Source organism: Thalassophryne amazonica, chromosome 13, assembly GCF_902500255.1.
Source record: "Thalassophryne amazonica chromosome 13, fThaAma1.1, whole genome shotgun sequence".
Taxonomy (NCBI): Eukaryota; Metazoa; Chordata; class Actinopteri; order Batrachoidiformes; family Batrachoididae; genus Thalassophryne; species Thalassophryne amazonica.
The window spans coordinates 71048837-71071140 of record NC_047115.1 but is presented as its reverse complement, the minus strand read 5'-3'; the positions used below and the strand labels follow the sequence as shown (position 1 = coordinate 71071140).

The window sequence follows — 22304 nt, the reverse complement described above, 5'->3', positions numbered from 1 at the left end:
GAAATCTCTGTGTTTGTCTCCTCCCGGTGCATTTCTTAAGTCGAACCAGACAACGCCGGTGCTTTGTTCCACAACAAGAAAATGAACTTATTTAAAAGTTGAAACTGTCACAATGTCAGCGTTTGCCAAATTCATGTGTTGACTCTTCGGCATTCTGCACGCAATGAAAATAAATCCCACAATCCACCAAGACAAAAATTAAATTACATTTAATTTAAAGAATGTTAAATTACTCTGACCTCAGTGGCTGGGTGGGGTGGGGCTGAGGGTGAGGCCATGTGACAGCGTACAAACTCTCGTTGGCATGCATGTCAACATCTACATGCTCCACCTACCAAAACAAAAGGGTAGTGCTGACGATGGAAATGCAAGCCAAGCCAGACTTAACCGTACCGACCCGGACCGCTTGGTGGAAACAAAGCATTTGTTCCTCCAAACCTACACCTCATCCCACTGCAGTTATCACAGAAAATCGTTCAGTTCTGACAGATGCCCCTGCTGTCCTGAATAGCGGAAGGGCCTTTATTGTTATTGTACATACAGTACATAGAGTGAAATTTGACCTCTATATTTAACCCGTCCTAATTACAGTTAGACGCAATCCGACCACGCAGTGGGCAGCCACAGTCCAGTGCCCGGAGACCAGGTGGTTGGCTCTCACTGCGGTATTGTATCACTTCCTGTTCCGGAGCACAGCGGTGTTTTGCTGTATCTGTTAGCTGTTTAATCTGCGCAGTTAGATTGATCTAGTTAACTAGATAACGATTTAACTAAAGCACTCCCTCTGCTGAATCACCTCTAAATTATTTACACATTATTCACTTTGTGTGTTTTTAGGAATCCGCTAGCTTAGCGCAGCTACTGGCTCTTAGCCGGTTTAGCATGGTGGCTTCTCCTGTCTCTCCTGCACTTTTCTGCTCTGGGTGTGAAATGTTTAGTTATTCCTCGGCCTCCTTTAGCAGTAATGGTACTTGTAATAAGTGTAGCATATTCGTAGCTTTGGAGGCCAGGCTGGGCGAATTGGAGACTCGGCTCCGCACCGTGGAAAATTCTATAGCTAGCCAGGCCCCTGTAGTCGGTGCGGACCAAGGTAGCTTAGCCGCCGTTAGTTTCCCTCTGGCAGATCCTGAGCAGCCGGGAAAGCAGGCCGACTGGGTGACTGTGAGGAGGAAGCGTAGTTCTAAACAGAAGCCCCTTGTACACCGCCAACCTGTTCACATTTCTAACCATTTTTCCCCACTCACCCGCCGCACTCACACACCCGCCGAGGATCAAACTCTGGTTATTGGTGACTCTGTTTTGAGAAATGTGAAGTAGCAACCATAGTCAATTGTCTTCTGGGGGTCAGAGCAGGCGACATTGAAGGAAATTTGAAACTGCTGGCTAAGGCTAAGCGTAAATTTGTTAAGATTGTAATTCACGTCGGCAGTAATGACACCCGGTTACGCCAATCGGAGGTCACTAAAATTAACATTGAATCGGTGTGTAACTTTGCAAAAACAATGTCGGACTCTGTAGTTTTCTCTGGGCCCCTCCCCAATTGGACCGGGAGTGACATGTTTAGCCGCATGTTCTCCTTGAATTGCTGGCTGTCTGAGTGGTGTCCAAAAAATGAGGTGGGCTTCATAGATAATTGGCAAAGCTTATGGGGAAAACCTGGTCTTGTTAGGAGAGACGGCATCCATCCCACTTTGGATGGAGCAGCTCTCATTTCTAGAAATCTGGCCAATTTTCTTAAATCCTCCAAACCGCGACTATCCAGGGTTGGGACCAGGAAGCAGAGTTGTAGTCTTACACACCTCTCTGCAGCTTCTCTCCCCCTGCCATCCCCTCATTACCCCATCCCCGTAGAGACGGTGCCTGCTCCCAGACCACCAATAACCAGCAAAAATCTATTTAAGCATAAAAATTCAAAAGAAAAAATAATATAGCACCTTCAACTGCACCACAGACTAAAACAGTTAAATGTGGTCTATTAAACATTAGGTCTCTCTCTTCTAAGTCCCTGTTAGTAAATGATATAATAATTGATCAACATATTGATTTATTCTGCCTTACAGAAACCTAGTTACAGCAGGATGAATATGTTAGTTTAAATGAGTCAATACCCCCGAGTCACACTAACTGCCAGAATGCTCGTAGCACGGGCCGAGGCAGAGGATTAGCAGCAATCTTCCATTCCAGCTTATTAATTAATCAAAAACCCAGACAGAGCTTTAATTCATTTGAAAGCTTGACTCTTAGTCTTGTCCATCCAAATTGGAAGTCCCAAAAACCAGTTTTATTTGTTATTATCTATCGTCCACCTGGTCGTTACTGTGAGTTTCTCTGTGAATTTTCAGACCTTTTGTCTGACTTAGTGCTTAGCTCAGATAAGATAATTATAGTGGGCGATTTTAACATCCACACAGATGCTGAGAATGACAGCCTCAACACTGCATTTAATCTATTATTAGACTCAATTGGCTTTGCTCAAAATGTAAATGAGTCCACCCACCACTTTAATCATATCTTAGATCTTGTTCTGACCTATGGTATGGAAATGGAAGACTTAACAGTATTCCCTGAAAACTCCCTTCTGTCTGATCATTTCTTAATAACATTTACATTTGCTCTGATGGACTACCCAGCAGTGGGGAATAAGTTTCATTACACTAGAAGTCTTTCAGAAAGCGCTGTAACTAGGTTTAAGGATATGATTCCTTCTTTATGTTCTCTAATGCCATATACCAACACAGTGCAGAGTAGCTACCTAAACTCTGTAAGTGAGATAGAGTATCTCGTCAATAGCTTTACATCCTCATTGAAGACAACTCTGGATGCTGGAGCTCCTCTGAAAAAGAGAGCTTTAAATCAGAAGTGCCTGACTCCGTGGTATAACTCTCAAACTCGCAGCTTAAAGCAGATAACCCGTAAGTTGGAGAGGAAATGGCGTCTCACTAATTTAGAAGATCTTCACTTAGCCTGGAAAAAGAGTCTGTTGCTCTATATAAAAAAGCCCTCCATAAAGCTAGGACATCTTACTACTCATCACTAATTGAAGAAAATAAGAACAACCCCAGGTTTCTTTTCAGCACTGTAGCCAGGCTGACAAAGAGTCAGAGCTCTGTTGAGCCGAGTATTCCTTTAACTTTAACTAGTAATGACTTCATGACTTTCTTTGCTAATAAAATTTTAACTATTAGAGAAAAAATTACTCATAACCATCCCAAAGACGTATCGTTATCTTTGGCTGCTTTCAGTGATGCCGGTATTTGGTTAGACTCTTTCTCTCCGATTGTTCTGTCTGAGTTATTTTCATTAGTTACTTCATCCAAACCATCAACATGTCTATTAGACCCCATTCCTACCAGGCTGCTCAAGGAAGCCCTACCATTATTTAATGCTTCGATCTTAAATATGATCAATCTATCTTTATTAGTTGGCTATGTACCACAGGCTTTTAAGGTGGCAGTAATTAAACCATTACTTAAAAAGCCATCACTTGACCCAGCTATCTTAGCTAATTATAGACCAATCTCCAACCTTCCTTTTCTCTCAGAAATTCTTGAAAGGGTAGTTGTAAAACAGCTAACTGATCATCTGCAGAGGAATGGTCTATTTGAAGAGTTTCAGTCAGGTTTTAGAATTCATCATAGTACAGAAACAGCATTAGTGAAGGTTACAAATGATCTTCTTATGGCCTCAGACAGTGGACTCATCTCTGTGCTTGTTCTGTTAGACCTCAGTGCTGCTTTTGATACTGTTGACCATAAAATTTTATTACAGAGATTAGAGCATGCCATAGGTATTAAAGGCACTGCGCTGCGGTGAATCATATTTATCTAATAGATTACAATTTGTTCATGTAAATGGGGAATCTTCTTCACAGACTAAGGTTAATTATGGAGTTCCACAAGGTTCTGTGCTAGGACCAATTTTATTCACTTTATACATGCTTCCCTTAGGCAGTATTATTAGACAGCATTTCTTAAATTTTCATTGTTACGCAGATGATACCCAGCTTTATCTATCCATGAAGCCAGAGGACACACACCAATTAGCTGAACTGCAGGATTGTCTTACAGACATAAAGACATGGATGACCTCTAATTTCCTGCTTTTAAACTCAGATAAAACTGAAGTTATTGTACTTGGCCCCACAAATCTTAGAAACATGGTGTCTAACCAGATCCTTACTCTGGATGGCATTACCCTGACCTCTAGTAATACTGTGAGAAATCTTGGAGTCATTTTTGATCAGGATATGTCATTCAATGCGCATATTAAACAAATATGTAGGACTGCTTTTTTGCATTTATGCAATATCTCTAAAATTAGAAAGGTCTTGTCTCAGAGTGATGCTGAAAAACTAATTCATGCATTTATTTCCTCTAGGCTGGACAATTGTAATTCATTATTATCAGGTTGTCCTAAAAGTTCCCTGAAAAGCCTTCAGTTAATTCAAAATGCTAGAGTACTGACAGGGACTAGAAGGAGAGAGCATATCTCACCCATATTGGCCTCTCTTCATTGGCTTCCTGTTAATTCTAGAATAGAATTTAAAATTCTTCCTCTTACTTATAAGGTTTTGAATAATCAGGTCCCATCTTATCTTAGGGACCTCATAGTACCATATCACCCCAATAGAGCGCTTCGCTCTCAGACTGCAGGCTTACTTGTAGTTCCTAGGGTTTGTAAGAGTAGAATGGGAGGCAGAGCCTTCAGCTTTCAGGCTCCTCTCCTGTGGAACCAGCTCCCAATTCAGATCAGGCAGACAGACACCCTCTCTACTTTTAAGATTAGGCTTAAAACTTTCCTTTTTGCTAAAGCTTATAGTTAGGGCTGGATCAGGTGACCCTGAACCATCCCTTAGTTATGCTGCTATAGACTTAGACTGCTGGGGGGTTCCCATGATGCACTGAGTGTTTCTTTCTCCTTTTGCTCTGTATGCACCACTCTGCATTTAATCATTAGTGATTGATCTCTGCTCCCCTCCACAGCATGTCTTTTTCCTGGTTCTCTCCCTCAGCCCCAACCAGTCCCAGCAGAAGACTGCCCCTCCCTGAGCCTGGTTCTGCTGGAGGTTTCTTCCTGTTAAAAGGGAGTTTTTCCTTCCCACTGTCGCCAAATGCTTGCTCACAGGGGGTTGTTTTGACCGTTGGGGTTTTCCGTAATTATTGTATGGCCTTCCCTTACAATATATGGGGCAACTGTTTGTTGTGATTTGGTGCTATATAAATAAAATTGATTGATTGATTGACATGTAGAGATGCTGCCTTGGTCAGGGGCGGAGAAAGGAGCAGACCCTAAATGAACAGAATTTGTTGGGCCTGCTATTTTGAGCAGGTGTATAAAGCTATTGGGTCACCATGTTCCATGCACCTTGACATTGATTCTGCAAGAGCCTGGAATGCTACTGGACAGATGGTGCACCGTTCTTCCCAACGTTCATCCCTCATTTGGTGTTTTCATGATGGTGATGGAGACCGCTGTCTAATACACCAGCAAGCGATCTCTTATAGGTGTCAAACTGAGTTAAGATCTGGTTCCACTATTGGCCATAGCATATGATTTTCATCATTTATCTACTTGTTAAAGTATTTGTGACCCCTGGTGCCCAATGGATGGGGTATTCATGGTCTTTCTCCACTCATTTATCCAGGTTTTGCCTTTAATTTGTCATCTGTCTGTATCACTTATCAGCTATGTTCACCTAGGTTTGCAGTATGAACAAAAAGGCTTTCTACTATATCATGCTGACCACACTATTATTATCGCTAATAGGTGAGCGAATCAATACATGTTTATTGTGTCCTAGTCTGCAGCGAGGAAGCTGGCAGAGGTGCTGTTGAGCTCAATGAGTGAGGATAGTTACTGGCCCCCGCTAGGCCCCCCACCCTCAGCTTGGCTCCACAGGGAGGGAGCCGCTGCTTCTAAAGACGCCATCTACCCCACTGTTAAACCACCTCAACGTTACACCAGTGACAGGTTTGAATTCTCTGCTTTACTTCTGTTTTTTCCGTTAGTATTTTTTTTCTGTCTTAATGCTCTCACATGTCTTTATCCTTTATAGTCCGTAGTTGGTCTCATAAAAACTAGAGCCCCACACTCGTAGAGTGCAAACCTCTGCCAACACTAGTTCACAATTCCACAATTTATTTCCTTAGAAAAAAAATTCAAGGTCAAAGTCCTGTTAGAACTGGCTTTTCATAAGCTAAATTAGATGTGATCAAATGTCAGGAGTATGTATTTAGTTCATGCACTTGAATCAAGGTTTTTTTGTGGTGTTGTCCTCATTTTTCCTTTTTTGGTTTCTGAATTCTTTTTCAGATAATTTTCACAGAACATTGGTTGCCTCTGCTATGCACAATTTGTCATTGATTTTTGGCACTTGGTTTCCAACTGATAACTGGAAGATAGACAAACAGGCATAAAATTGGAACCTCCATCCAGTTATGGTGGTGTAGGTAAATCAATAACAGAAAAATGAGAGTGATTATTCAAAATGGTCAAATGTCCACAAAATTCACAATCCGCATCAGATCTGGATCAAACGTTGTCAGGTGATAGTGAGTGCCAGTCTGCACCACACTGTCAAATATGAGAGTGATTGGGGCACGTTTGATTATAATGTAAAATATACATTAAATGGGGTTTCAATGTTAAATTTAAATGGCCACAAAATCTGTAAGGTGGATCAGATCCAGTTCAACCTTTGTTAGTCGATGAAAGATCCATCCTATATTAACCTGGGGTGGTTCCACCCATCAGCCCATTTGGCCGTGGTTTTTAGTTCTTTGTATGTTTTTGGGTTTTTATCTGTTTACTGATGGTTTGTCCTGTTTTCATCTCACGCCACCTGTATTTGTGTGTCCCCCCTGGTCTGTTATGTGCACTTCTCCCTGCCTCCAGCATGTGTGTGTGTCTCCCCTGGACCATTGTCTGCGTTTCTCGCTGCCTCCGGTGTGTGTGTGTCCCTACATCCTGCGTGCGTATGTGTCATGTACGTTGCCTCTGTTCCTCCTGTAGATTTTGTGTATGTGTGGTGTCTCCTCTGTGTCTGGTGTGTGTCACATCCCCTGCATATGTTGATCATTGGTTTTAGTTTGTGTCAGTCCCAGTGTTGTCTACCAGCTTCTTGTGCACACAGTTTATTCTTTGTTCCATGTCTTTGTTCTGTTGTATTTTGGGTTTTGGTTCTTATTATAGTTTTGTTCTGATTGTCATTTGTTTGCTCACCTTCATGTTTCATTCTTAGTTTTACATATTGGTTTGCATTTCCTTCACCTCAGTGGTTGTCATTTATTTCTGTGTTTTTAGTTCTCTTCTTCTGTGGGTTTTGTTGGTTATCATTATTTATTTTCATACTTACCCTTTGTTGTCCAAATTCTTATTTTATTGCCGTTTATTGTCTGTTCAATTATTCATCTCCTTGCATTCTGTTCGTTCACGTGCGTCCTTGTTTTCCACACACCTGTTGTTAATTCTTCCTTCATTATTTAAGCACTTTCTTGTTTGTCTGCTATTGTTGATTCATTGTGAATGTCTCCGTCAAGGTCTATGCCAGTGTCTTGGTGTGTACCTTATCCTCGTTCTTGCCTTGATTTATTCTCTACTCTGTGTGTAAGTACCTGTTCCCCGTGTTTACCCCACCATACTCTTCTGTTGCTCTTGTTCAGTTTTTGATAGTTCTCCATGCATTTCAGAGTTTTTGTCTTCACTTGGATTGTGGATATTTTTGGGACTTGTTTAACCTCTGCAGATATTAAGCTGTTTCTCACAATTAATCACTTGGATTGATATACTTCCCTGGTTGTCTGCATATTGGGTTCATCATCTTCAAAATCTTAATAAAAGCTCTCAAATATGAAAGAAATATGACCTTTTTTACAGATTTGTGAATTTTTGTAAATTCGTTCAATATTTAAAAAAATCATGACGATATATGGAAAGTTGTGTGTTCCAGGCTGTTCACAAATAAACTAACTGACTAACTTGGGTTCATTATCTTCAAAACCTTAATAAAAGCTCTCAAATATGAAAGAAATTTGACCTTTTTGACAGAGTTATGAATTTTTGAAAATTCATTCAATATTAAAAAAAAAAATTCATAACGATATATGGAAATTTAGTTGTGTGTTCCAGGCTGTTCACAAATAAACTAACTGACTAACTTGGGTTCATCTTCTTCAAAACCTTAAAAAAGCTCTCAAATATGAAAGAAATTTGACCTTTTTGACAGAGTTATGAATTTTTGAAAATTCGTTCAATATTTAAAAAAGAATTCATAACGATATATGGAAATTTAGTTGTGTGTTCCAGGCTGTTCACAAATAAACTAACTAACTTGGGTTCATCATCTTCAAAACCTTAAAAAAGCTCTCAAATATGAAAGAAATTTGACCTTTTTGACAGAGTTATGAATTTTTGAAAATTCGTTCAATATTAAAAAATTCATAACGATATATGGAAAGTTGTGGGTTCCAGGCTGTTCACAAATGAACAAACTAACTAACTAACTTCATTGGCAGAGGTAATAATTACTTTACACAAATGAGCATTTAAAAATTGACACGTCTCCTTTACGCTTGCTTTTTCAACCCCACTGTGACAAATCAGTGTTGTAGTTATAATTCAGTGTGAGTCAGTTTTGTCAAAGATTTATTAAAATTTCTTTTTGGCCAGGGGCTGCAGTGTTTACCACTTCCTTACAGTTTTGGCTGTCGAAGTCGTTCTTTTGTGCCAAATACGTTTGGTCATCATTAGGGAGGTGTTAATCTAAACCACAGCACTACAAAAGAGAACATGACCAAAACACATTTTCGTCTGAGTGAATTATAAATCCCCCCCCATATTTATTGGATTAAAAGTAATTGGTCGGTTGGCCACTGAACTCTTTCATAACCAGATGTGTTTGTCCCTCACTGTATTATTCAGTAGTTAAAAGGTTGAGAGTTTGGTTTATTTAAATCAATCATTTGGAAATTGAAAGTTTATGATACAGCTTGATGAATCTAGGACAGGCTGCTTCAAAAAATGAGAGTCTGTGGTCTTTGGCAATGACAAAATGGTCGAAAGTATAGCTTTGACAAATGGTACAAGTGCTCTTCAACACCATATTCACTTGAATCAAAGAAGTCCTTAAGCCCATAAGTGCCTGTTCTTATCTCTGGATACTGCAGTGTGAAGCACATGAGAACCTCAGACCCCTCCTGAATGGGATGCCAGTCCATTGCAGGTTACTTCCCCAGCCAAGACCAGGACCCATTTACAGCTGGGTGGACTGGGACAATGCAGATGAAGCATTTTGTCCAAGGACACAATATATTGCTAGTCCAACTCATGGGGTAGTCGTCCCACAGAACAACCTGGAGCATATTCATTATTTAGTATATTTAGTACTGTATGTAGTCCATATATGTTCAGGTAAAATGTGTCAAAATTTAGCATTGGCAAATGTGCAGTTTTTCACCCTATGTCCATACAGCTTTTTTCCCCTGGGTGTCGGCATCTTTTATCAGTTGGTGCAAAGTGCCCAGTATCTTTCTTCAGCGTGGACTGTCATTTCTTTGGTGTACCACCTCTGAATGCTTTTAAGTTGAAAATCCATGATCTTTTCACAAAGACCACCTGATTATTATTTTTGCTGATTTGTCACTCAAAATGTAAAACAACAAAGAAAAGAAAAACTCATCTGTGATAGCAGATTGGACACAAACTTGGTTCTTGTTGTGGGTGAGTACTTTTTAATACCATACATGGTAAGCTACTCAATAGGTATTTTTTGTTACCATAGAAACAAATCCCATGAGGAACTTTTTTTTTTCACTGAAAATCCTGAAACTGCTGGGATTGTGGACACTGTTTCAGTGCTTTTCCTTAACATATTGTTGATTTTGTTGTTCATGTTGTTCATCCTCAGTATGGTATGGACTCACCACACAAGATACCTCAACATCTGAATATGAAGAACTGGTATTATGCATCGACGGACAAAACAGTATCACCGTCCCGATGTCTTGTTTCTGCCTTTCCATCTTTGCAGAGATGCTGTGTGCATTATTCGGGCCTCTGTGATCCAAATATAGTGACACCAACATGACTAATCCTGCCCACACCATCATACGTGAAGATCTAAATACAGGTGCCAGGTTAGATGAGGAGGGAGCACAGGAAGAGTCAGTCTGAGGAGTAGCTGCATGTCACGTATTGGTGGTTTTTCTCATGAGCCTGGAAGGCTGCCGTGGTGTGTGGCAAATGTGTCTGATAACGAGACACAGACCCAACCGGAGAGGGAAGAGGAGGAAGAAAGTGATGAATGAGAGCGAGGGGAGTCACAAGTGCAAGAGGAAGAAACAGAGGAGGCTGTGTGTGTGTGTGTGTGTGTGTGTGTGTGTGTGTGTGTGTGTGTGTGTGTGTGTGTGTGTGTGTGTGTGTGTGTGTGTGTGTGTGTGTGTGTGTGTGTGTGTGTGTGTGAGACATTTGAGACATGGCTGTGCAGCGATACACCCTGGGTGGTCAGTGTTGTGTTACAGCAGATTAGACAGAAACGAGACACTCAGAGCAATCATGCAATCTAACTCTGGAAAAATCACTGTGTGTGCATGCGTGTGTGTGTGTGTGTGTGTGTAAGACACACAAACATGTTCGTGTTACTATTTTCTTGTTCTGTGTCCTGGCAGTTGCTTCTGTCCTCAGGACGTGGTCGAGGAGGCCGTGTTGTTGCTGCTCATCGCAGAGTCCATGGTGAGTGACTCTGTCCTACCCCACGCTGCTCCTCCAGCCAGTCCCCTTTCTTACACTTTTTTTGCTTCCATAACATGAAATGAAGAGCTGCTTCCTTGTGTTCTTTCAATGCGTTTAAGAGAGAACTGAGGAGCTGAGACCAGCACTCCAACCACCTTTTCCTTCTTGAGCCTTCCTCCTGTTTTTTTTCTCTCTACTCTTGTTTTTCCATTCTCGTTCTCACTCAGTGTTTCTGTATGCCCAGGCCAGTGGTGAGGCGGTGATCAGTCGTCTGCCGGATCAAGCCGAGGCTCGCCAGGCCAGTCTGCAGGATGCCACTTCTGTGTATGACCTGCTCACCATTGGCATGGCCAGGAGGGGGCAGTATGCTATGCTGTCTGAGGTGTTAACGCTCTCACACACACACACACACAACCTGTGTTCCGGTATCATTGTGAGGACGCTCCACAGGCATAATTTTTTCTATAACCCAAACCATCATAGAGAATTGCCTAACCATAACCCAGAGTTAATGCTAACCGTAACCCAAAAACAATTATTCTTAACCATCAAATGGCCCTTTGAAGTTGTGAGGACCTGCCAAAATGTCCTCACAAAGATGTTTTAAAAGAAAAATCAGTCCTCACAAGTATGGAAATACACACTCACACACACGTAACATGTAAACCATGTTATTGAACTTGGTGTATGTAAACCTTTGAAAGGTGAAAACCTGACTGACAACAAAAACTGAAGTCAGTCTGTTACCTTTTGTTTGAAATTTGTGACGCCTGGGGGTGGGACATTGCCAAGGTGTATGCAAACCTATGAAACCTAAGTGATTGTCAACTTTTCTCACATTAAACACCTTTAAATCAAAAATGACAATTTTCTAAATATAACAGTATCAGCTAGCAGGATTTTTTTTTTCAGTCTTTATGGTGAAATGTGGCAACACTGAACGTAAGTGGAGTCACTTCATCTGATGGTAGTTTGGATTTGATTTGTGTGTCAGTATGTTTTGCAACTACTTTGTGTCATTGTCTCAAAATGAATGACAATTGATGAAAAAGAAGCAAATTGCAGGAGAAACATTCTGACAAAAAAGCATGAAAAATCAAACTAAACCACCTTTAACTCAACATCGACACTGAATGAAGTCCTCTTTAGTTTGTTGAGGTTTCACCTCTTGATTATCTCAATCAGTTCAAGACTTTGCAATTCAATATTTTGTCATCACTAAACCAGCAAAAAGAAAAAGTCCAGTGACGACATAACCGCTATAATTGGTCATTGATGGGCTGCATTTATATAGCGTTTTTCCATCTGCATCAGACGCTCAAAGTGCTTTACAAATAATGTCTCACATTCACCCCGATGTCAGAGTGCTGCCATGCAAGGTGCTCACTGCACACCAGGAGCAACAGGGGATTAAAGACCTTGTCCAAGGGCCCTTAGTGATTTTCTAGTCAGGCTGGGATTTGAACCGAGGATCTTCTGGTCTCAAGCCTTAACCACTAGACTATCACCTCCCCCAAGCCTCTTTGGCTTCGAGCTCTTTGCTAAAACGTTCTTCCTTGTCTTCCAATTCTTTAAATCTCTCCTCCTGGTCTTCCAGCTGTTTTTGGAAATGATCCACTGTATCTTGAAGCCATTTTTTTGTGCAGCTCCTCTCAGGCCAGCAGCTCTTTTTACCTCCGCCAACAAAGTTGGGCAGAGGTTGTGCTTTCACCCCAGTGTGTGTTTGTTCTTCTTTGTTTGTTGTTTGTTTGTTTGCTTGATTGTGAACAGCCTGTAACCCACAACTTTTCAGATATCCTTGTGAAATTTTTATAGATGATTCACATCCTGATAGGCAAGAACAGATTAACTTTTCAAGGTCATATGATAAAAGGTCAAAGTCAAGAAAAATCTTGGAAATTTGTAAAAATCCATATCCTTTAACACTGAACAAATAATTCAAAAATCCATGACTCTGTCAAAAAAGATCAAATTTCTTTCATATTTGAGAGCATTATGTAGGATGGTATCCTTTATCGACTGACAAAATTTGGTCCTGATCTTAGCCGGATTACAGATTTTGTGGCCATTTAAATTTAACATTGAAAACCCTACTTAATGTATATTTTACATTATATCTTAATCAAAGATGCCCCAATCGCTCTCATATTTGAAAGTGAGGTGCAGACTGGCACTCACTATCGTCTGACAAAGTTTGATCCAGATCTAATCCGGACTGTGGATTTTGTGGACACTTGAATTTAACATTGAAAAGCCTGTTTGATATTTGATATACATTTTGCATTATATCTCAATCAAAAGTGTCTCAATCACTCTCATTTGTGACAATGAGGTTCAAACTGGTGACTCCTAATTAAGGATGCCCTGATCCCGATACCAGTATCGGGTATCGGTCCGATCTCGTATTCATTTACTTGTACTTGTAATCATAAAACTTCTCTGATACTACGACACCCGATACCCCTTCACAGCAGTGTGATGTCAACCTCTCAATGCTGGATTTTTCACACACACGCTCCATAATTTCCGGACTATAAGCCGCTACTTTTTCATACCTTTTGAAAACTGCGGCTTAAACAATGATGTGGCTAATTTAAGGATTCATGTAATTTACTCATAAGTCGAACTATGTCCATCAATGCTGTCCATTGATTGGCTGAAAACTGCTGTCCATCATGTGGAGTAAATTCACACACAGAGTAAATATAAAGTCTTACCTGTTTGTTTTAGTAGAATTCATTATCACACAATCCTGAAGAAAAATAATCCACATAAAGCCTTCTGAGTTTGGAAAACAACATCTGAAAATACTTTAATTCCTTGTCGTGGCTGAAAAAAGTTCCTCTGTGACTTTGGCACTTTGCGCAACAGTTCTCTGTGAGATCATGGTTTCAGCTTCGGAGGTTGTCCATCAGGTTGGTGAATTTCAGCCCCTGGTGTGATTGTTCAGGCCGATGGGAGACCTGCTTGGTCCGCTACAGGTGTAATCCGTTTGTGGAATGTGTGTAGCGCTGTGTTCGGACCCTCCACGAGCCGCACTTTTGCACCAGAAGTTGAAAGTCACTGCTCCTCATTAACGACTCAATTAGCACAGGCGACGGGCTATTCTGTCTGCACGATGAATTTATCCCGTGATCCACAAAGAAAAAATAAAATAATGTTAAAATTACTCCGTTTTGCCTCCGTGTGGAGTGGAGATGCCATGCAACACTGTGTGTGTGTGTGTGTGTGTGTGTGTGTGTGTGTGTGTGTGTGTGCGCGCGTGCACGCATGCCATGCTCCTCCAATATTACATGTTCCACCTTTGGGGGAACAACATTTACAGTATGTATTTGTGTATGTAACCTGTACGTATTTAATTAAAAGTTTCAAAAATAGTATGGAGAGTGAAAGACTGTTTTGCTCAGTATCACACACTGTAAATAAAAACAGAAACAGTCTCACCACTGGTAATGCAGAGAAGTTTCTTTTCATCAAAAAGAATCTGCCCTCACATTTTCAAAAAAGGCTTAATGCTCACAGACATAAATAAAGTTAGTGATGGACAGTTTCAGTTCTGTTCCTGGTGTTGTATATTTTGTAGTGCTGAAGTCCACAGGGTACATTTAAGTGAGATGTCTGGCAGTGTCATGTTTGTTAAGAAACACACAATTAATGTTAAAGGACAATTTGTTGTAGCCAAAAAGTGAAGTTACATAATTTAAGTGAAATGTTTGTAAATAAAAACAATGCTCATGATATTGGTAGCAGTTACAGTCAAAAAGTAAGGAACAACTGATGAATAAAACATATTTTCAAAGCCATCATAAAACTGTAATGGTATCATTAAGTATTCTTATCGGTACTCTGTATTGACGAGTACACAACATTTTGTACTCGTACTTATACTCAGTCTGGAAATAAGTGATACTGGTGCCTCCCTACTCCTAATGAATAGACTAGGTTTGACCTGCATCTCATCCATACTGCGGATTTAGCGGATGTTTGACTTTAACATTGAAAAGCCCTTTTGATCTATATTTTGTATTATATTTTAGCTCATGAAACAGGATTTTGACCTTGAAAATTTTTTCCAAGGTAAAAATGAGTGGAATTGGGAAGTAGTGTTGGTGAAGGTTTGCGCTCTACGAGCACAGTGCTCTGCTGACTGAGCTTCCAGCTCTTTCCTGAAATGTTCATAAAGTTAGTTAAATTAAGCACACTGATGTTATGTGTAGGACGCAGGACGGAGAACCGACCAGCGTTTGAAGGACCCAGTATGAAATAAGCAGAGCACGGTACAAAGGATAACTGAATTTAATAACATAACAGTGATGTGCAAGATACAAACAAATAAGTGTGCGGACTGGCGAGGTGGTAATACGGTGCGCTCCCAGCTGCACAAACGGTCCGGAGCCAGAAACAGTTCGGACCCAAGGACCCCGCCGACACCCCCCAGGTGGCCGCGACAAACCGAGTCTGTGAAAGAAGAAACCATCATGTGAGTCCACACTCCACACACAGAGAGACCACTCAAAGGTGTACATAAACAGCAAACACTTCCTGGCTTAATCACTAATCAGCTTCCCACCCTGCAGGCATGGAACACCCAGTTCACATTCTTCACTGCAGTGGAAGCTGAATAAACGACTAACATAACAGCTCAATATAATACGGTGTGAGGGACACCACATTTACTGACTGTACTAATGTTAGTCACAAAACCTAACGTACCTCAGGAAGTGTGCTGACGAGCGTGAGACCTCACCCCCTCCTCTTTCACAGACCATGGCATCAAACCTGGACGGTCTCTGCATCCATGATAATGAGATGGCTCTCAAGACGACGATCTCACCCGCCTGGTCACAAGGTCGAGTCTCTGGCAAATACACACTGTGTACTCCAGACTTAAATGCCACCATGCTCCAATCCATATAGATGCACCACAGCTGTGAGTCCTGACGAGCTGCACATGATCAGCCTCAGATGATCAGGGTGAGGTCCTGATAACTCAGCCACACAGCCACTCAGCCCTAAACGCGTGCCACCTGGAAGGAAAAACAAAAGACAGAAACAGAAGACAGCCAGGCACCCCCAGCCATACAACAACTGACATAAGTTGAGTTTAATATAACCCTCTAGGTCGGTCCTCTACAGCATGCTAAAAATAAAAATGTGACTTTCTTAAGGTGCTTCCTGACAAAATTGTTTATCTTGATGAGAAATGTTTTGTGCAAAATTTTATTTTGATACGACTGTTCTAACCACTGCCACTCACGCGGTGGAAATTGCAATAGTTGAGCATATTAGTGCAAACCAGCAATAGTAATGTACCTGTTCACAAATGAAATACAAATTGAAACAACAATCCTTTCTCCTTTAACTGACCATACAGGAGAGATAATAAAGTATTACATGTCACTGTCCACCTATTTGGTGAAAACAAACAGTCATGGGGAGTGGAGTTTGGTTCTGATTTTCTTCGTCTCCAGGATCTGACGTCGATGCCACTCAACAACTTGCAGCAGCTTTTGGTGCTGCTGTTTATCCAACATTAGGATCTGATTGTGATCCTGGATAAGTGCAACTCCTCGATCAGCAAAATCATTGGCAGCAGCAGTGTTATCCAGGACCTGCTGTGACGAGTGGTCATCCTCCCATTCTGAGGGGTAATGATGAGGAAGTCCATGTTGAAGTTGAATGCCTCAAAAATGCGACCTGAGGCAGATTTAACAAAATCTGCCACTAATGCCATGAATGAACTAATGTGTCGAGTCCATAACTCAAAATGTCACTCAGACAACAGGGGCTGGGCGGCAGTGGTTAATATTTTTAAAATCTCATGAAATTTCACCCAATTTATTTTTATATTAAAAAAATGAAAAAGCACCTCGAAAAAGTTGAAGTTTATTTTTCAGGCCCACCCTAATAACACTGCACCACAAACTAAAGTGTTTGTGTGGAGTGGGTGTCTTTATGCCCTTGAGTATTAATTTAATCCTTTTTATGGTTCACCCAGAAATCATCAGTGCAGTGATTTTTTTTTTTTTTTTTTTTTTTTGTAATGGCAACATCAAATAGAAGCACATATTTAGCAAACGAAGTACGTCATGGGTGCCATATTGAAAGTCCAAAATGGCTGCCAGATGGCTGTTGATGCAAATGATGACATTCATTTTCAGATTTCCTGTGTTGTAATTATTAAAACAGTACCGACACGCATGCATGCACGGTTGTCTTGGAGAGGTAGAGGAAAAGAAAGATGACATGTGTTATTGAGAGCTTTGCCTTTGCCCAAACTTTTTAATGACTGTCCTTATCAGTGTGAGTGAAAGGATTATGTCTCTGTGTGTGTCTCTCTCTCTTTCTCTCTTTCTTTCTCTCTCAGCCTTGTCAGTGTGTGTTTTTTTTACTTCTTCATCTATCACTCCTTTCTGCACTCATTTTTTGCACTTTCACATAAGCCCTTTTCCCCAGACACATCACTCCTTTTCTCCTCCAAGTTAAAACTACAGTTTTTAAAAATGTATCCATATTTCGTCACTTTTTGTCAGTTTGAGCCAACTGTTCCCCCACCACACTCTGACTCATACCCACATGAAGCCTGACGTTCATGTGGTAAATTTTTGGAAGACATCAGGGGAGTGGAACACTCTTCACAATATAGTTTTCTACCTGCCTGTTTGTTGCACTGATGGCACCAATTGTTTAATCAGGAGAAACATACACACACACACACACACACACACAGATGAGCGGAGTAAGAACAGTAAACTGTGACATAAGTGGCGGTATAACTATAAATAAAAAAACTGGTCATTAGCCAGTCTGAGATATCATCTCTCATTTTTAATAAATGATGTGCAGCATAACATTTCACAGCATGACATTTCTAATATGAAACTGTGATTACAAGTATATAAATTCTTGGTAGAATAGAATTCCAGAAAAATATTGCAGGGCAAATTTAAAAGATACTGAATATCAACATTATCAGCAATATGGGATTCTGTGTTTTCTCCATCTTTGGATAGTGTCAAACCCCAATTCCTTCCGTTATTATGGATTGCATATTTGTGTGGGCCTTATTTAGTCGCTCTTATATTCCTCTCACATGTGCAATAAATAACCCCAAATTGTGTGTTGCAGGTAATCATGTAAATTGCAGTGAGTATTGGGTTATTGCAGAGGTTTGGCCTCAACTTTATCTAAATTCTGGGTCTTTTAGTGAAGCTTAGGGCTAGTGGCCGGCGATCACTTTAGTATTTCTTCTGTTTTTCTTGTTGCTTAATGCGGCTCCATCCACAGATGAGTGTGGTGTCTCTTTCTGAAACTGCCCTGTCCTGTGCACGGCAACATTTCCTGTATATTTGTTTTGTGAATTGTTTTGTAAATTGTGTTGGTAACATGGCCCAAGCAGGGGGTCACCCCCTTGAGTCTGGTCTGCTTGAGGTTTCTTCCTCAAATCATCAGAGGGAGTTTTTCCTTACCACTGTCGCCTGTGTGCTTGCTCTGGGGGTTGGTAAGGTTAAACCTTACTTGTGTGAATCGCCTTGAGGCAACTTTGTTGTGATTTGGTGCTATATAAATGAAAATAAATTAAAAATTGAAATTGTTTGGAAATATTCCAAAAATGTTGATAAACTGTAATGTGATTGCACACTAATCACCAGTCTGCCAGATACCATCAGTGCCTGTCTGTAGCAAAGGCAGAAATTAAACAGAAAAATGACAAAACATTTGTAATCACAATTGATCAGAAACTGCTACACCATCTGCGATGACTATCTGAAACAATATTGCAGTAAGATTGCAATTTGACCTTACCTGAGCCTAGCTGTCCTGCTCATTGCTTTTCTGGCTGTCCCACAAAGTTCAAACAAGTGGAGTACGAAATAGTATCAAGGTTATCCCCCCATTCAAGATCGTGGTCTTTCAGTTTGAGAGTATGATTTATTAATTTTGCTCCTTCTCTAAGACTCAGCACATCTTTCAGATATTCCTTTTTCTTTTATGATGCTTAGCATCCAGCTTAATACTGCATTACTGCCACCTTCGGCTTTAGAAGATTGTGAATCACAGTATCTCATTCAGATCAGGAGCTTTAATGACATTCACATGTGCTAAATAATGATGACTTAAGTACTGTTATATTACATAATATTGTACATAACGTATTGGAATAATTTCTATAGAAATTATTAAAAGAGGGAGAAAAACATATTATTTTTTACTGTGTATATATAGTAAGTAAGTCCCTTTGGCTTCTCCCTTGTTTTACTCGAGGTCACCACAGCAAATCTGAGATGGATCTGCATGTTGATTAGGCACAAGTTTTATACCGGCAGCCCTTCCTGAGGCAGTCCACATTACATGGACAACGGGCAGATGAGAAATGTGCTCACTCAACTGCTTGGCCAGCACCTCTGCCTTACTGTGCATACATGTTGGCTGAGAGAGCTGCAGCTTATTGGTGAAGGTAAATTTTGATTATGAAAGCCAACACTGACAGGTACATAATATTCTTCTATGCTGTTGTGACCATCCACACCCTAGTGCTGCTTTGTGAGCAGACAGCTGAAACACCAGATGATTTCTTTTGGAATATTACTAGACCAATGAAATTAGATGTATTTTTCTTTGTCTTTAATGGTTGTTGTGTCTCACCGTCTCCCAAAAAAGGAGAGAGTGAAATGGATTTGTTAGGGAAGAAGAGGTACATTTGCTGACCTCACTGCAAAGAACAAGACTGTGGAGATTTTAGGAAGTTTTAAACTTTTGGAACAACGGTTGTTTGGAAATGTCTTGAACCGTGTGCATATATTTGATGAGAGGTGGCGTGGTTTACAAAAGAGTTCCATTATATGAAAAGTTACAATTAAAAATTTAGAACTGTTGTGTTTCTGTTGTGAGACACTGAAGTTTACTTGATTCAGCCTATTTCAACAGGATCCAGAGTATAGCCAATGTGAAGCCAGCACATATGATCCTGCACACACAGGCACATATGCTATTCACACATACTGTGTATCAGGAAAGTATGCACAGTACTTCACTATTTTTCACTGATCATTCTTGAGATGTTTCGACAGCTTCACTGGAGTCTACCTGGGGTAAATTCAGTTGATTGGACATGATTTGGAAAGACACACACCTGTCTACATATAAGGTCCCACAGTTGTGTATGTCGGAGCACAAACCAAGAATGAAGTCAAAGGAATTGTCTGTAGACATCTGAGACAGGATTGTCTCGAGGCACAAATCTGGGTAAGGGTACAGAAACATTTCTGCTGCTTTGAAGGTCCCAATGAGCACAGTGGCCTCCATCATCAGTAAATGGAAGAAGTTGGGATCCACCAGGACTCTTCCTAGAGCTGGCTGCCCGTCTAAACTGAGCGATCGGGCGAGAAGGACCTTAGTCAGGGAGATGACTAAGAACCCGATGGTCATGCTGTCAGGGCTCCAGCATTCCTCTGTGGAGAGAGGAAAACCTTCCAGAAAGACAACCATCTCTTCAGTAATCCGCCAGTCAGGCCTGTATGGCAGAGTGGCCAGACAGAAGCCACTCCTTAGTAAAAGGCACATGGCAGCCCACCTGGAATTTTCCAAAAGTCACCTGAAGGACTCTCAGACCATGAGAAATAAAATTCTCTGGTCTGATGAGACAAAGATTGAATTCTTTGGAGTGAATGCCAGGCGTCATGTTTGGAGGAAACCAGGCACCATCCCTACAGTGAAGCATGGTGGTGGCACCATCATGGTGTGAGGATGTTTTTCAGCAGCAGGAACTGGGAGACTAGTCAGGATTGAGGAAAAGATGAATGCAGTAATGTACAGAGATATCCTGGATGAAAAACTGCTCCAGAGCGCTCTTGACCTCAGACTGGGGTGACGGTTCATCTTTCATTAGTATTGTAACCCTAAGCACACAGCCAAGATATCAAAGGAGTGGCTTCAGGACAACTCTGTGAATGTCCTTGAGTGGCCCCGGTGGTGGGCACAGTTAACCAAAAAGTTAGCTTCGATAACCATTAATTTGCTAACTGAAAAGTTAACTTTTATAACGTTAAACCGATAAACTGCTAAAAAAAATTTAGTGGAAGTTACGATAACTTTTCGTATTGATTCGGTCGCGGCCACATCGGATTACACTGTCGGCTTCTAATAAACCAGTTTCAGTGTAAGCGCCGCAGGGGCTGCTGGGTAAATTCAATAATCAAGTCACATAACACGCGCATTCCCACGTGCATTTTGTGTCACAAACACAAAAAGAACGCACAAAAAATAAATGAATAAAAAGTAAAACCCCGTACACTGTCATCATCTTTCAACAACAGTAAATCACAGTATTAGAAGTCACAGTTTATCTCAGTATTATATACCGTATTTTCAAAAAAAAAAAAAGCTGCTGCTTTTTTTGCACGCTTTGAACCCTGCGGCTTAAACAACGATGCGGTATTTTATTGATTTTTACAGGCTTTCCTGTAATTTACTGATAAATCAAAATACATCCATTAATGCTGTCTGTTGATTGAGTAAAACACACAGTGTAAGTATAAATTCTTACCTGTTAGTTTCAGTGGGATTCATCACATTCTGAAGAACAATAATCCACATAAAGCTGATTATCCAAAACTGTGTCTAAAAATACTTTAATTCCTTTAATTCTGGGTGCAGGTGATGAAATTATCCCATAAGCCACAAAGAAATAAAATAAAATAATGTTAAAATTACTCCGTTTTGCCTCTGTGTGGAGCACACGGTAACACTGTAACATCCAAAGCATGGAAATATAGACCTGGGATGGATGTGCGTGCCTCAATCTATTCGTGTCGCTCAGGACAGGAAGGCGCCATTACTATGGGTGGAGATGTGCCGATCATCAATAATAAACTGACCGCTTTTTTTGCACTAGCATCGCTATTTCGTAGCGGATTTTAATAAATATAGGCTTGTTTTAAAGCCCTTTGAAAGCTCTTTCCAATCAACCTATGCATGTGTGGGTGAAAAAAAACTTTTATGTAAAATGCAGAAATTTGGGGAAATTATGACCAACTGTGCTGCTTTTCTCATTCTATTGTCACTATTTCTTAACAGATTTTAATAAAAGTAGGCTTGTTTTAAAGCCCTTTAATTGCTCTTTCTAATGCTTTTTCTGGGTAGAAAAAAAATGTTTTATGTGAAGTGTGGAAATTTGTGGAATTTACTGTGTTTTTTTTCCTGTCATCATAATTATCGATGGATTTTTATAAATGAAGCCTTGTAAGTTGTATTCAAGCTGATTAAAAGCTCGGATAAAAAAATCCTTATGTATTAAAATATAAATCTGAAGTATGCCTTGCCATTGTGATCATTTACCTTGCTGCTTTTTCCACTGTAATATTACTGCTAGTCTTTTTATGACAACAACATATATATATATGATTTGTACTAGCATTTTATTACAAGTAGATATAAAGCCATTCACCATCCCTGGTTCTCAAGACCAGGCACCGAAGTGGCTCTACTCTTCTCTTTTCTACTCTTCTATTTTACTCTTTCTTTTTAGATATTTAAATATACCTTTATATACTAGCATAGTTCCACCTTACAATTGG

At 40.4% G+C, this 22304-nt stretch overlaps 1 protein-coding gene and 2 long non-coding RNA genes across 5 annotated transcripts in view; 2 read left to right on the top strand and 1 right to left on the bottom strand.

Annotated features, from left to right (window-relative positions):
- Positions 1-22304, top strand: part of ttc7a (tetratricopeptide repeat domain 7A) — a 173994-nt gene that overhangs the window by 23299 nt on the left and 128391 nt on the right. For 2 of the 3 annotated variants that reach the window (XM_034184728.1, XM_034184729.1), the window contains exons 7-9: positions 5801-5970; positions 10665-10728; positions 10973-11110. In XM_034184728.1, the coding sequence (XP_034040619.1) occupies positions 5801-5970; positions 10665-10728; positions 10973-11110 (372 nt within the window). Of the gene's footprint in view, positions 1-5800; positions 5971-10039; positions 10729-10955; positions 11111-22304 lie in introns of those variants that run through there. The other variant, XM_034184730.1, reaches the window with a different exon arrangement.
- On the bottom strand, positions 777-14777 carry LOC117523265. Its single transcript, XR_004564457.1, has 3 exons — positions 14678-14777; positions 1947-1952; positions 777-787 (listed from the first exon to the last, which is right to left on the bottom strand). It is a non-coding gene; the product is annotated as an uncharacterized LOC117523265 (long non-coding RNA).
- LOC117523266 lies at positions 14657-20277 on the top strand. The gene is made up of 3 exons (XR_004564458.1): positions 14657-14751; positions 19465-19474; positions 20267-20277. It is a non-coding gene; the product is annotated as an uncharacterized LOC117523266 (long non-coding RNA).